A 15,041-nucleotide genomic window follows, 5' to 3' on the forward strand; every position below is an offset into this window, starting at 1 on the left:
ACTTGATATTGATATTACCAAGAAAGCCACTTTCTGGTTAATCATCAGCCTGTTGGTAACCATACAAAGGAACCCCCTCCCAAAAAATATTTGTTATTACTCTGCACATTCCTTAGTTGACGCCACATTGTTAATGTAAAACTACACTTGGCTGCCAAGCACCTATCCAAAACTTAATCCTAAAACTATGTTATGTTATATGAGAAAAGGCCTCTTTTATAGACATTTGGATCACTGCCTCCATTTACGTGACTTGTGTGTGTAAGGGGTTATAAGGTCAGAGGGATTGCCCTGTAGCCTTGATTTTTCACATCACTCATTGGTTGATTTGCTTGCATGCACCAGCACTGTAAGAGACAATGCAAAGTTGAATAGAACTGAACCTTAACTGCTGCAGAAGGTTAAGAGCAGGGCTGTCAAAAATATGGCCCGCCAAATGGTCCCACCCTGCTCATTGGATGACTGTGCACACTTAATACTGATGCACTTGTGAAGGCTAAGAGGTGACAGGTATAAGGAGAAAGTTCAACAGTGAGTGGGGGATTTATTGACATATTTTATGTCATAGAACAAAATGTGACAGTCTGTTAAGCTTGTGTTAACCACAGACTTTATTCCAGGCATCTAACCAAAAATCAAAAAACACTCAATAGGGTGACTATTGGCTTCTTTAGCCAACCTAAAGTGGCCAGTCTAAGAACTGCAATTCATTTTTCAGCCCTGGAGGTTTCCGCTTGGTGGAATGCTGCTTCAGAGGATTTTCCACCCTGACAAGAATGCAGCTCTCTGATCAAACAATGAACCCTTGTTTGAATCATGTTTAAAGATACTGAACATTGTGCAAACTGCTGTCAATCAGCAGCTTCACTGCTAAAAAATCTGTATCAGACTTCTGTCTTAAAACAATATTGATAGAACCTTACTGCTGAGGCACTGCCACAACATTTGCTTTGTAAATGGTTAGTAAGGCAGGGGGTAGCTTAACCTGCTTCTTCAATAGCTTGCACTTTAGTTTGGTGTGGTGCCAGCGTTACTACACAGGAGTGGAAATTTATATACAAGTGAGTAGTAGACATTTCAGGCTGTTCCTCATTTTGTAAATGGATGAATGTTTTCAGATTGTACTTCTTTACACTAAAGTAAGAGGAAAACAATTGGAGGTATTTTTATTTATAGGTTATTATGCAGCAGTTTTACCAGCCTGGCCCATTTGAGGTTAAATTGGGCTTTATGTGGACAGTGATTTGAACAGACAGAAACCAGTCATAGGGACTTGAACCTATTTCTTGTCCACTACTGACATCTAGTGCCGGCTGCTATGATCTCTGTGGTTTGAGCTCCTGCACAGGTTGCAAAGTTTCTCTTAACTTTGTTAGTGCTGGGCTGCCCCAAAAGCCTTATACAGGTATCAGACACTTAGATTTGATTAGATTAGATGTTTGGCCTCTCATCCAAGAGGCTTCTTTAGTTCTGAAGAAGCTGAAGAAGCAGAATTGACGAAGCCTCTTGGATGAGAGGCCAAACGTCTTCAAGAAACTCAAGCGAGTCCAGTTGCCTACAATATAGCACTCATGATTACCATGACCTGGATGACTGAGAATCTTCACCAACATCTTGAAGGCCTAGTATTTAACACAAACAAAAGAAATAGACATTCCTGTCTCTTTCTACACTACATAAATAAAGCATCAAGAAGATACAGCTGTGTATGAAATAGTTCACTCTTTATTTCTCCTCTCACAATGTACTCATAGCTGATTTATCATACATCATCTTCTTTACATCAGGTGGATTCAGTCAAGACTTTTAACGACACACTCCCAAATAAACATCTGTTTCTTACATTGCACATTCTGTATGAAGTCATTCGGATTGAAACATCTTCATTCTGCACACTTGAGTTAAAAAAACAAAACAATTATAGTGCCAACACCATTCCCACAACCCGTCAAATCCACTTGTCATGCTGCAAGCGACCGAGCCAGCTGAAAGTCTAGAAGCAACACAGAGGCAGGCGGAGTACATGCACTCTCCAACACGTGACTTTTATATCAAGACGAACCTTCAAGCTGATAAAAAGTTCCATCATTCTTTTTGCACAATTTCTCTCCAACACAAATATACTTTCATGATTCAAATAAAACATTACTAGCCTAATAATTGTTCTTTAAAAAAAGGAGCTTTACAAACATTTAAAAGTGTAAGGCAGCTTCAAAGGAGGTTTTATTCTTCCTCCATCGCTCTTTCCTACTTTAAACTTTTCTCCATGAGCCACAAAAGGTGTTTTTTATACAGATAAGCATGTTATGTGAAGCTTCTTCCATGTTGTCCAACTGTTGTGCCTTTGTTTAGAGGTTCAGACAAAAATGCACTAAAATAAACTCAGACACATTTAATTGCTCCTAGAACGAAAACTGAGATTGTATCCAGACAGACTGCACTCAAGATAAACATTCAAATCACTGCATTGCTTTCGTCGTCCAGTCAGTCAAACTCAACACGTGCCACAAAATCTCTAATCTTCTGGTCTACCATTTGTCGACACCAATTACGCAACTGAAAATCTACATTTTGAAACTAATTGAGTTGGAATGTACGGTCACATGTCTGAGCTTCAAATGCTGGCAACTGTAATTATCTACTTCTTGTTTTTCTGTTATTTTTCTTATGCATTTTCACTACAGGTCGTTCTTGTTTTAAAAATAAATAAATTACTCTGGAACATAAATCATCTGAAAATAAAATAAGTTAGGTGCTGTTAGAAATCCTACCTATCAGAGACCTTTGGCTTGCATAGAGAAATCTGGATGTGAAGCCATGTGAAGACTTTTGTTGAGACAACTGTGTTTGAAAAAGCAGCTTGGAAATTATTGGCCGTTAAAGGAGCAGTGTGTAGGATTTAGTGGCATCTAGTGGTGAGGATTGCAGATTGCAACCAGCTGAAACTTCCCATGTGCCAAGCAAGAACTCTTAATAAGGATTCCTTCACTTTTGAATTTTAGGAGGTTTTTAGAGTTTTCTTCATTTCGATAATAAACAGACCTGGTGATCAAAACCAATCAAGTTACAAATCAGTGTTTGATTGATGCTGTTTGGCCCAGCTAGCCCAGCACCTGCTAATGTGTGCTCACCTTTCTCCTTTGATAACTTAAGCTACAGACATTCAGGAGGTTTTACCGGGAGCCGAATTATCTGCAGAGGTCTCTTCCTCTCCAAAACAAATGCACTGATGATTTAAACCGGTAAAAACACCAGATAAAGCAGTTTTACGTCAAAAATCTGTGTTTTTCAGACACTGTTTAGCTCGTCGTCCTACTAACTTCAGTAGCCAAAATGAAAGCACGAAAGGCCCTATCTGGTGTTTGGTTTGTTCATTCTGGGCTACTGTAGAAACATGGTGGTGCAACACGGTGGGCTCAGCAGGTGAGGACCTGCACCCTATGTAGATACAAACAGCTCCTTATAAAAGATAAGGAAAACAAAATTCTTATTTTCAGGTCATCATACACCAAAGTGAACATACGTGTTATATTATATTCCCTTTCTGCCATAAATCCTACACACTGGACCTTTTAACAACCTGTTTGGAGGTCAACATCGCTGTAATCTTACTCTCACATTCAGCTGTTGGTTTTCAGTCACTGAAGACGTATTGCCCAACACACCATCCCTGAGCAACAGACCATACCTTACAGTCCCACAGACCTTGCATAAAAACTAGATCATTGCTCATCACTGCTACTTTTGCAACCTTTTGGCAACAACCCCACCATCATACTCTGCATTTAACACTCTGAGGCGTCAAAGTGATGTCGTATATTTAAAAGATTATTTAAATTAAGCTTGACTGAACAAACTCTTTCCACAAAATGTACACCCTTTAGACTCTTTTCTTTTGCAACTCTAAGCTGAAAGGCAATTACGTTCCGTGTCTCTGCTGAAGGAAAACATACTTCAATGTCCAACGACAGGGAGTCATATCCTATGAGAGCGCAAAGAAATCAGGTAGCACAGAGTTCAAATAAACAGACCAAAAAAGGACAAATTTAAAAAAATGAAATCCGAGGTAAACATGAGCTCCACAGTGACTGTAAGAACCGTCCATCTGTCGCTGATTTTTGTCTTCCTTTCAACTCTTCTCTCTCCGTGCCCTCTTCCTCTCAGTCCATCAGAAGAGTGTCTGACCACATGTTTTATTTTCTCACAGCGGAAAACGGGTCAGCTCCAATCTTGGCACTAAAGGGCTCTCCGTAGTTCCCGTCCCATTTAACCACGGGGCAGTGTGAACCGTCCCCTCCTCGACTTGAAACTCTTGTGTGCGTTTGTCACCGAAACTCATAAATAGGCATACTGTGCTCTCGGACATGGTTTAGGTTTAGAGACTGGTACCTGCAGAGGTAATCAGAGAAGATAATGAGAGTAACATCGGCATGAGAAACATGTACTAATGTGGCAAAGAGCCTGACTCTGGTTTGTAATGTTTGGTAGTTACCATTCTGAGCTCCTATGGTAATAATACCCTTCTATAGTGGCTGTGGACTTCTGGAAACAGATGTAATAGAAGCCAGCGAAGGAGGCACCGCTAATGTCTTTGATAGTGTGGTCTGGTACTAGGAACTGCTCCTGAAAAACACAGAGTAGAGGTCAGAGCTCAAATCTAACACAAGGTGAGAGAGAGGTGAGGGTAAAATCATGTACTAACCTTCCACCTCATGAAGACATAATCACTGTTTTCCAGTGCTTCATAGTCAAAGTCGTCCGAGTTGAAGCTTTTGGCAAATTTGTAAAAAGGCTGAAACTTGCCCTGGTGAGAGTTCAATAAATATTGATGAGAGAACAGACACTGTGGAGGTGATGACAGGACAACAATTTCCTGTCACAAAAAATATTATTAATCATTACATGCTTACATGCACACTCATATTTTGAGTACTATTTTTCCAAATATGGGTCATGTGAACAGCATGTTCCCTTTGGATATCCCGAATAAAGCCTTTTTTTCCGAGTGTGGCATTTTCCGATTAAGACATGTTGGATATGTTGTTATATGTTGTTCAAGTTTTAGGAGCGTTCTTTGGACACGAATACAGCTCATTCGGAATATGTGTCTCAACTGAGGTTTTAACCGCAGTTTGCGACACACAGCCTCTTGCCCGTTTACAGTCAGCTCTTTGTGTTGTCATGGACGCGCTGTACACACACCAACTAACCAACAGTTTGCAAGCCTGTAGGGTCGGGATGCATGCCCAAAAGAAAAGCCGACATTTCTGGTTGAAAAGGGAAACACACCTACTTCTAAACGTTATGAAAGACTTGGATACACGCAGGCTTTTAGATGTGCGCAAATATGGCAATGCCGACATTTCCAGGAAGGTGGTTGAAGGAATGGAAGAGGGAGGCTCTGATCCCGTGGTTAAAAAAGTCCGCAACTGGTGGAAAACTATGTTGACGCAAAGAAGCAAAATGGCACTAACTGCTCCAGATGTTCAACCTTTCCGTATTTTTACACGATAAACGACATGTTAGGGCGCGTTGATCAGAGTATGCACGACTGCATGTAAACATGAATAGTAGTGGAATATTTACTTTCATTAGACATGTAAAAATAGCTCAGTAGGAATACTGTCTTTTTCAAAATAAGGCCAAAAACCAGAATATATTGTGAATGTACACATAGTTAGTGGTGCCTGTTGTTACTTGATATAAACCTTAATTTAAATGGTTGCCACAGGCTTTTCTCACAACACAGCTGTAAGTACTGCTTCTGCCCAGCTCCATCTATTGTTAATCAAGAGGTAATCCAACAAAATTAAAAACACATAATGAATAATAATTTGATTCAAGCCACTGAAAATGTCTGCAAGCACTTAAGTACTTGACGCACAAACAAAGCTGCATAGCATGTGTGCTCTGTTTGTTAACATACACTTGAATTCTGAATTCACTGAGCACTGATTTAATTATCAGCCACAATAAAAATAAAACAGGACATACCCAGTGCTTTCTGTCCACGTCCTCATCTGCGTCCCACTTCCTGGTTAAAAAAGGCCTTTTTCTGCTAATAATTTCACCAGCAAAGAATGTTGTGAGAGTTGGATACTCCTGTCACACAGAGAAATGAGAGATAAAGTGGATACATTAACAGCAGTTAAACCTTGCTTCCAAAGCATGTGCCTGCAAATTATACTGCAGCGGACTATGAAATAAGAGATTACAGTAAGCATGATGCAGCCATTATGATTAAGTGGGCGTTTTCCCACGTTCTGGCTATCTTTATATCAGGATAAACTTGTGCAGCTTCAACTAGTTGTGCTAACAGTCAAACATGAGGGAGAATCATCATCATTCTGCATGCTGACTTACTGCCCTGTATTTAGGTTTACTGCAGTAAGTAGATGCATGCCTACATAACAGAAATTTGAGCAATTCTCCTGTGTGTTTATATCTCTACCACACCCAGCTCACTGCCTCTTTAGAAAGATCCCATCAGGCTGCAGGGTCGGCTCCCTCAGCACCAGGAGAACCACCTCATCCTCCTCAACAACTCCTCCTAGTTTAGTTTAAAGCCCTGATAAAGACTTGCAGTGGTCGAAGTATATTGGCTCTTTTAATGACTTAGTCACTACAGAAAAGACTCTTCAATATTTCATTCCTCGTTTTCTATATTTCTGGATCGCCTGGATTGCCTTCCTGTGTATTCTGTCATTTCCTGTTCTCCATGAGCACCGGACACAAGGTTTTGATCTAAACTTGATTATACAGAGCAACCAGTCTTTTTCTAACTCTTCCTAGTTCCTTTCTTCGTCCCCCGACTGCCCACCTTGCATCGTCGTGAAAGCCTCCCCTCCCACACACACACACACTTGCTCCTACACACACTGCATAAGACAGTACAACCTCCTACTCTGGACCGTTCAATACGTGCATTATTTGCCGGGAGGACTGTGCAATTTGTGCAGTATATTTATTATTCTTAACTTGCATACTACGCCAAAAAGTATATGTAGTATAGCATTTTAATTTGGCTCTCAAACGCATAAAAGTTTTGTATTTAACTTTTAAACTTCACCCTGTTTCACTGCACTGTACAAGTCAACTTCCTGTTTACACTGTACATATGGAAAATATAGCGACATGCTTCTGATATCAGTTTAATCTCTTGGGCTTCATTTTCACATTAACAACTTGTCAACTTAAATACCACTCATTACTTCTATAGAAACACACACACACACACACACACACACACACACACACACACACATACATCTTGGCTACTCATCTTTCACTCCACTCTGCCGCTGCCAAAATTTACTCCAGCAACCTACTGACCTTTTCCCCTCCATATGTTATATAACGTAATGGGTATACAGTTGACACACTTAAGCTACAAACTAGACTGCAGACCTGAAATGAGAGGTTAAACCCAATGGCTTCACATTTGTCTCCAACCCTAATCTCTGTCACAAATGTAGCCAGCATCGAGCAAGTGGAAACCAGTTCCCCATTGCTTAACTGTGGAAACCAGTTTGGACTTAGTCTTTGGTAGAATAAAGGTCAGTCTTATTACATTTGACCTAGTTTCAGAGCTCACCTCAGTCAGGCCTTTGATCTTCAGGTATCCACACAAATATGAGTCCTCCACAGTCACATGCTGCAGAGAGATTTGGGGGACTCCTTATTATTGATATCAAGTGACCAAAAATCACAGGTGCAAAATGTATCTCCTTTACTTTAATGATGTAAAAATAAAAAGCAAGGAGGGGTGATGTGAGCAGAGACAAACTGTGCTAAATGGGGGTACAGGAAGGTATTATATTTGCTGTCAGTAAGTCTGTTGACATTGCTGTCAAAGTCAGCGCTAATAGATTAATTCTACTTATTTAGGTAGCTAGCTGCACAAAATGCTAACGTGTTTGGGTATATGTATACAGCAAAATACATGACGAAAACGTTATTTAAATATATTAGGTCTAAACTCAGAATGTCCCAGTAAAAAGAGAGTCATCTAGCGAAATTAGGTCAGCGCGTTAGTACTGCATAACAACCATAAAACGGGTAAGAAGCTACCGTTAGCTAAGTTAGCATGTTAGCAACTATGGCTACAAATATGCTGACTTAGCATATAACAATAAACAAACTAATATTAAAAACCAAACAGGACAAGTACACGTCATGAAGACATTACCTGCATAACAACCTCAACGTCGTATGAGTTGCCTTTGCTCTTCTGATAGCCCCGAAACTGTGAGCCGCTGTACAGCAGCGAGGTGGCCACCCCCGGCTGGTAGGTGTTGATCGGGGCAGGGGGAACAAGAGAGGCCGAGGATGAACAGGCCGAGCCGGTGGTGCTGCAGCACTCTGCTCGGACAGGCATGATGAGCGCTAAAGTGTCACCGTCAGCAACCGTCATGAACTTTACGGTAGAGCACACCACAGCTGGACAGAGAAAGGGTCCTGACAGAGGGACTGCCAGCTGCACAAAATCCCCGAGGTCCCGAAAACTACTGGAGGGACTGGGGAGGGATATTGCAACGTTTCATTTGAGAATCCAGCTTCCTTGAATTTCATTGGTTGGGAAATGTACCCAAATGCATTCTGGGAGTTGTATTCAATACTCTATTACACTACAACCATCAGCATTTGAGAGAAATGTGAGAAAATTACAATGTTTTAATTTTGTTTTTGATAATGTATGTTCTCATTTTTAAATGCAGAATCTAGAAACAAAACCGATTACTGTTCCTACTTTACATATAAATAAAATATTTGATAAAGTACAAAACTATATTTAAAATACCACATATCATACGCATGTTTCATAAATGAAACATTTTATTTTCATCCTTTATATATATTCTAAAATTAAACTACTTTTTACTTTAGCTTTTTAGCACAGCTTAAGAAACATTATATTTCATTGCACATATTGCTGTGACAATTAAACCTTTAAATCCTTCAATATAACTTTTTTTAATGCTGAATTGAATACATTTGTTATTTAATTTTGTTTGCTTTACATCTAAAAATAAAACAAGCTTTGAAGACATCACTTTTTAAAAGATATATGTGTGGACACAATTGTCGGATTACTTGTTTTTTTCCCTATAATATTATTTGTTTATTTTATTGTTTCAGTTCAAAATGTACTTATTATTTTTGTATGTATATTTTTCCTTTCTGTTTTTGGTCTACGCACATGCACATGTATGTGGCTGACCAGGGAACAAGGGAAGACACTGAAACAGTATAAATATTATTAAAATATATTTTTGATATCTCAAAATAAGCAGCAAAAAAGAGGTGGAATTATTTCTTAGAAAATACAAATAGAGAATACAAATATTTTTACTTGCACACAGTAAAATTTGTTACAGTTGTCCAGTCAGGTTTCACATTACAACAACAACAACAAAAAACAAGAACATAAACAAATGTTTTGGGGGAAAACATTTCACAGATGATGCTACAGCAACTTCTCCAGCTGCTCCCTCAAATAGTCCCTATATCTGTGGGTGTCTGAGATGCGGATGCGGTTCCACTTCATTTTGTCATGTTGAATCTGTAATATCCCATGAAGACAAAAAAGCACACAATAACAAGACTGTTAGATATGCGGGAGAGGTTTGTCATCCACACAAAAATCTAAACTGGGGTGTTGGTAATTTATGGAATTTCAGCTCTCTACCCCTTTAATGAGGGCCACTTTCCAGGCATTGGCACGTGTAACCAACTGAGTCTCTCGGTCATTGATCTTCAGCAGGTGGTTATCGTGGCCAGTGGCCAGTGCATCCATCACTGTGTGTTTGTCTGTAAACAGCTACACAGAGTAAACACAGGTGTGAAAGGCTGAGGGTGCTGACACTGGTAATAAACCATGTCCCCACCTTGTCTGACCCATCCAGGTTAATCTCATGTCAGGTTAATCTCTTCACATTAGACTGCTATTACTCTGCTACATCTCCAATAACATGTGTGCTTCTTTACATACGTATGCTAAATTGAGCAACTGACTGTCAGGCCTTTAAAAACTGTGCTTGTAATGTTGCACTGGGGTGTCAACATGGCAGGGTGTGCAGACAATATGGCGTTATTTTTTGGGTGGGCTTATCATCTTTATTTGGTCACAGTCATGTTCAGTTATCTCTGAGATTAAACAGAGCAGAACAGACAGAGAAGTCCTTGCCGACAAACAAACAATCGATAGTAACCATAATGTAATCATGTATTTTGGATAGCCAGGATAACACTCACCATTTTAACATCATCTGGTAGGTCCTCATCCACGTTGTCCTTGGCCACACTCTCCAGAGTTGCCACAGCAACCTCTCGCACCTTCTCATAATAACTATCCTCCAGATCTCGACATTGCACAAATGTATAACTGTGTCATGGAAAGTCTAAATTAGATTATAGCTCATTTTGCAACCACACTGTGTGTGCGTCACTGTATATGATTCAAACACTGACATTTAAACAAGCCTGGATCACTGACCACACAAAGAGGGCTCCGGGACACAGATTTGATTATATTAAAATTGGACTGGGAGAAGTTTGCTTCCTCAAACGAGGAAGTGCAGTATTTCAATAGCTTGACCCTGAGAGCTGTGATGAACCAGTGTTGTGGGAAATTATTCAAAGCTGTTAAGCTGATGCACAGTGAGAAAGGATATATCTCCTGAGCAGTTTCACTGAAGTTGCAGACCATGTCTGAGATGGTGGTGTCCAACAATTTGATGATGTTCTGAAATGAACAAGAGGTTTCATGATGAGGAAATAAATAAAAAAGACACAGATTTTGCCATGTGGCTGTGAAGTAAATGATTTAATCTGTATATGCAGAATCTTAAATAAATTATAGCGCATAACTTAAATTAGCAGGGTAGCACGGGTAGACAGTTTAATTTTTGCCTTCATTGGGCAAAAATCCTCCAATAACCTTTGTGCATATTGTAATTCAAGTGAACCCATGGCTCAGTTTTCAGGCTAATTAACATTTAGCCTGTGATAGGAGACTTTGGCCAATCACAGGTCATTTCACAGATAGGGCGTTCATATTGGCTGTTCTACAAATGCAGCATGTGCACATCAAAGCCTGATTCAATGGTTGAGGATCCTGTAGAGAAAGTTGCTAATCAGCATTATCAACAGCTGCCTGCACTACAAAGCAACCCAAAAAAAGAAACAAAGACTTATCAAAAAGAGAGTCTAATAGAGAATCTGAAAATAAACAAAATGAAACGTGTCAATGTGAAGTGTTTCAGAGATGGACGGAAAATGTTACTGATAGTTTAGCCTTCTGCTAACCGGAGCTGAAGGCTCACGGCTCTGGCTAATTCAAGTTCATGTGTATGTAGCTGACGTAATCAGAGCCTCGGATCACAGTGTGTTCTCCACCTCACTTCCCGCTGCTACAAATCACCTTGTCGGGATAAAAGTGGGCAGCAGCTCCTGAGACAGACCCCCAGTCAGCAGCCACAGCAACCTGAATCCAGCCGATGTAAACCCCAGCTCTGGGTAACTAGACAGCCCTGACTCTCCACTGGACAGCAAACCTTTCGCTGCTGTTACACAGGTTAGACCTGGTACTGCCTGTGGCTACCAGCCCACTGTGACACCTGGTGGAGGGAGGTTTGTGCTGACCAAATCTGAGTTGCTACACCTGTCGGCTGAAGGTTGACTCTCAAGCTGCTCTCGTCCCTGGGAAGCTGTCCGCAGCAGCAGGCAGCAAGGCGGAAGGACTGTGGGGTGTTAAGATAGCTAATTCTTGTCTCACCCACTATATTTTCCTGAATACACTTAATTAACCAGACTGATCACATGATGCACAAAGTATAGAAGGTGCACACACACGCATACATACGCACATACCTCCAGCTCGCCAGCCATCTCAAACTCCAGCTCCATGAGGCTGTTACAGAGCAGGTCGATTTCATCATTACACTGGTCCATCTTAACCTTCAGCAGGTCCAGGTCGGATAACTGCTGCAGCTCCTCTGTCCTCTAGAAAGGTGTGCACACAGGAGATATTCTTATAGTAACAGTCAGTAATAGCAAGTTTATCTAAATCCGTTTCAGCTCACCTCTCTGTGTTGCTGCTCAAAATTTGCCAATATCTGCGATGCAATGCCCTGGTAGTACGTCACAGCCTTGTTCTGACCACTGAAGAAGGAAGTCACCTCTGTCTCTCTGCGCTTATGCTCAGCCAAACCAAATTCAAATAACTGCATACACAGCTTCACCATTTGTTGCTCGAATGTAATTGTAGGGTAAAGGAATTCAAACCCTCATATCTCCATTTTATATGTTATTATTAATACAACTGTATGGATTAGAAAGCCAAAAAGACAAAGGATATGTTTGAAGCAATTGAGCCACTTCAGGCACACAGCGTAGAGTCTCTGCCTCCGGATCGTCTTTGATCATGCTCTTAAACAGGTGAGAGCCATTCAGGAACTCCACAAAGGCATCCTACAGGGAGGAGGAACTGAGTTTACACACAGTATGTATACTCATTATGAGAGCTCAGTGGAAAATTAAACGTTAAATTACTGTGTGTAGTTTGACTTCAGCTTCCTGTCTTTGCTCAGCCTCAGTGGCTTCTTGCTTCTGCAGCTCCTCAAGTTTCATCTTGAAGAGGACACTGCGGTATTTGATAGACGCTTCATTTTTCTGCACATAGATACATGCTTTAGTTATACAGCATCAAACTGTAAATAGCCGAAAAGGAAATGACAGTTGATTGCGACTTAGGCCTGAGTCTAAACGCACCACTTTGTATACTTACTGTCTTCTCGTCAAGTGATTTGCTGTCTAGGTACATCAAGTTTGGAAAGTGGGCTGCCATAAAAAACTTGTATTCGTCTTCCTTAGAGACGGGATTCCCACATAGGTTGATGCTGCGCAGGTTCTTGAACCCCCTGAGATAGAGCACCTTTGAAATGCATTTAACTTGCATTAGGTTATGTACAACATCCTGAAACTGCTAAGCACAAATGTTACATGATACTAATGTGACAGAAAATTTTGTTACATTGTCCAACTGTCTGAGGTGGTTGTTAGCGATGAAGAAGAGGGTGATTTTCTCAAGTGTGTCCATGTTTTCAATGACAGAGATTCTGTTGTTGCACAAATTCAGCACTTCAAGCTTCCGCAGAGACTCCAGACCCTCGATTTTCTGTATGCTGTTGAATGACAGATCTAAAAGACACATTCAGAATGACTGTCATTAATGCTGATGCCACAAGCTTCATGGCTTCTTTCGGACTGACAGGTTTAACATTATGTCCGTTATTAGAACCAAAAGACAGCCGTTGCTGTTTCGGAGCTGAAGGACCAGCATTCTAAAAGTAATGGAAGTAACTGATGGCTTGTTTGAAAATGTACTCAAGTATTTGATTACTCAAACAGCAAACTAACGCATTAGGTTACTCGTTACTGCAAAAGTAATCAAAGTACTCTATGCGTTAGACCCAATATGAATACAAATGTTCATCTTACTAAGCCATGTCAGATTGAGCAGTTGGTCCAGGCCCTCCATCTTCTCTATTTGGTTGTTGTTCAACTCCAGTTTGGTCAAGGATGTGAATTCCCACAAGTGGTCAATCATCAGGATATCTGTAAACAAACAAGCTCTCACACACCTAAACCCCATACACATTCATGCACTGATTATTATTATTTTGTAAGTCTCACTTCTGTATCCCAGACGTAGTTGGAGGATTTCATTGAAGTTGATTCCCTCGGCCTGGAAAATAGGGCCAGTATCTTTGGAGGCTTCCTCCATTATTGCCGTCTTCAGACTCTCCTCATCCATCCTCAGCAGAAGTTAATTTGGAGCTTGGTTAGTTCAGTTAAAGATGATGCTAAACAGAGAAAGAAGACATTTGATAGTGTAACGTTAGCCAAGATCATGTTAGCTGACACAGCTAAATGAATAAATGAGTTTATCAAATAGTTATTAGCCGAAAAGGTTGTTTCTTAATACAGTGTACTTACAAACACAAACCGTAACGTACAAGTTTTACTAACGTTACCTTGATAAATTCAGCATCTACACTCGCACCTCTGTTGTACTGTTACATAGCAACCAGCTTACTTTAAGCTGCGTTCAAGTACGTTCAAGAGCTTGTGTTAAAATGAACAACACACATCAAAGTAATGGTTAGCTATGACATTTGGTGCAGCGGTGTTGTTTTTTTTTTTTTTTTGGTTAAACCTTTTTTAGTACATTGTAGGCTCCGGTCAAACTTTATATATAAAGGCCTATTTGGATGCTATGTTTAAAAGGATGTAAGCTTGATTTTCTTTATTATGGTTGTGTTTATCATTTATTAATTAAGGATCTATAAATATATGGAAAAAATATATAGTTTCATTGGTATTAATATCCTTTTTTCGATCGACAGCTCTTAAAAAAATCTTTATTGAACAAATATACATAGGCCTACATTAACATTGTATATACACAAAACTATAGGGGTACATATATACACAGAAAAAAATAAAATAAAAAAACATAAGTAAAACAATGGATAATAATGTCTGATCGTTTTTATTGCCTTTTTATTTTTAAGGCCTCTTATTGAGGTGCCATATATTGTCGTTTTGGAGTCTTCCCTCCTTCTTGTGAATGTGAAATTTTCCATAAAATTAATTGTACAAACAACAGCAACAAACAACCCCAAAACAATATTCATGAAAAAAAATCAGTCTTCTACAACTGAATTGCTTGCCCAGTTTTTCTTCTTATACATAAATATACCAAACTAATATATTTTATAGTTTCCTGGGCATTAATATACTTTTTTTTCGATCAACAGCTCCCAAATATTCATATATTAACATTACTTTTAATGTAATCTCTAGTTATGCACTTATCTTAATGTATTATTTTGTTTTTTGTCTTTTATGAGCTGCTGGACAGCTGAATTTCTCTTTAGGATAAATGAAGTTATTTCAATTCTATTTAATTCTACATACACACATTTACAGTTAAAAAATCCACCTCATAACTTTCAGAAACACATGAAAAAGTCAGT

General features: G+C 39.7%; 2 protein-coding genes across 2 annotated transcripts; both read right to left on the bottom strand.

Annotated features, from left to right (window-relative positions):
* Positions 1–1,709: 1,709 nt before the first annotated feature.
* Positions 1,710–8,547, bottom strand: gid4 (GID complex subunit 4 homolog). The gene is made up of 6 exons (XM_033644309.2): positions 8,189–8,547; positions 7,595–7,654; positions 5,995–6,102; positions 4,703–4,804; positions 4,493–4,623; positions 1,710–4,389 (listed from the first exon to the last, which is right to left on the bottom strand). Exons 1-6 carry the CDS (start codon positions 8,411–8,413, stop codon positions 4,326–4,328), a joined length of 690 nt encoding a protein of 229 aa, XP_033500200.1. The 5' UTR covers positions 8,414–8,547; the 3' UTR covers positions 1,710–4,325.
* Positions 8,548–9,297: 750 nt separating this feature from the next.
* drc3 (dynein regulatory complex subunit 3) lies at positions 9,298–14,079 on the bottom strand. The gene is made up of 13 exons (XM_078161046.1): positions 14,037–14,079; positions 13,696–13,865; positions 13,501–13,617; positions 13,034–13,200; positions 12,788–12,934; positions 12,553–12,672; positions 12,359–12,471; positions 12,084–12,258; positions 11,872–12,003; positions 10,467–10,744; positions 10,255–10,384; positions 9,689–9,820; positions 9,298–9,562 (listed from the first exon to the last, which is right to left on the bottom strand). Exons 2-13 carry the CDS (start codon positions 13,814–13,816, stop codon positions 9,467–9,469), a joined length of 1,728 nt encoding a protein of 575 aa, XP_078017172.1. The 5' UTR covers positions 13,817–13,865; positions 14,037–14,079; the 3' UTR covers positions 9,298–9,466.
* Between the last annotated feature and the right edge of the window lie 962 nt (positions 14,080–15,041).

Source organism: Epinephelus lanceolatus, chromosome 18 (assembly GCF_041903045.1).
Source record: "Epinephelus lanceolatus isolate andai-2023 chromosome 18, ASM4190304v1, whole genome shotgun sequence".
Taxonomy (NCBI): domain Eukaryota; kingdom Metazoa; phylum Chordata; class Actinopteri; order Perciformes; family Serranidae; genus Epinephelus; species Epinephelus lanceolatus.

Bases quoted from the DNA above. Each gene is read 5' to 3' on its own strand.
- gid4 (XM_033644309.2), bottom strand. From the start codon at position 8,413: ATGACGGTTGCTGACGGTGACACTTTAGCGCTCATCATGCCTGTCCGA. The intron at 6,103-7,594 runs GTGAGCTCTGAA...TCTGTGTGACAG, and splicing joins AGATCAAAGGCCTGACTGAG to GAGTATCCAACTCTCACAAC. The intron at 4,390-4,492 runs GTAACTACCAAA...TTACCTCTGCAG, and splicing joins TACCATAGGAGCTCAGAATG to GTACCAGTCTCTAAACCTAA.
- drc3 (XM_078161046.1), bottom strand. From the start codon at position 13,816: ATGGATGAGGAGAGTCTGAAGACGGCAATAATGGAGGAAGCCTCCAAA. The intron at 12,935-13,033 runs GTAACAAAATTT...TGCATTTCAAAG, and splicing joins ACCTCAGACAGTTGGACAAT to GTGCTCTATCTCAGGGGGTT. The intron at 12,004-12,083 runs GTGAGCTGAAAC...ACACCTTTCTAG, and splicing joins TTGAGCAGCAACACAGAGAG to AGGACAGAGGAGCTGCAGCA.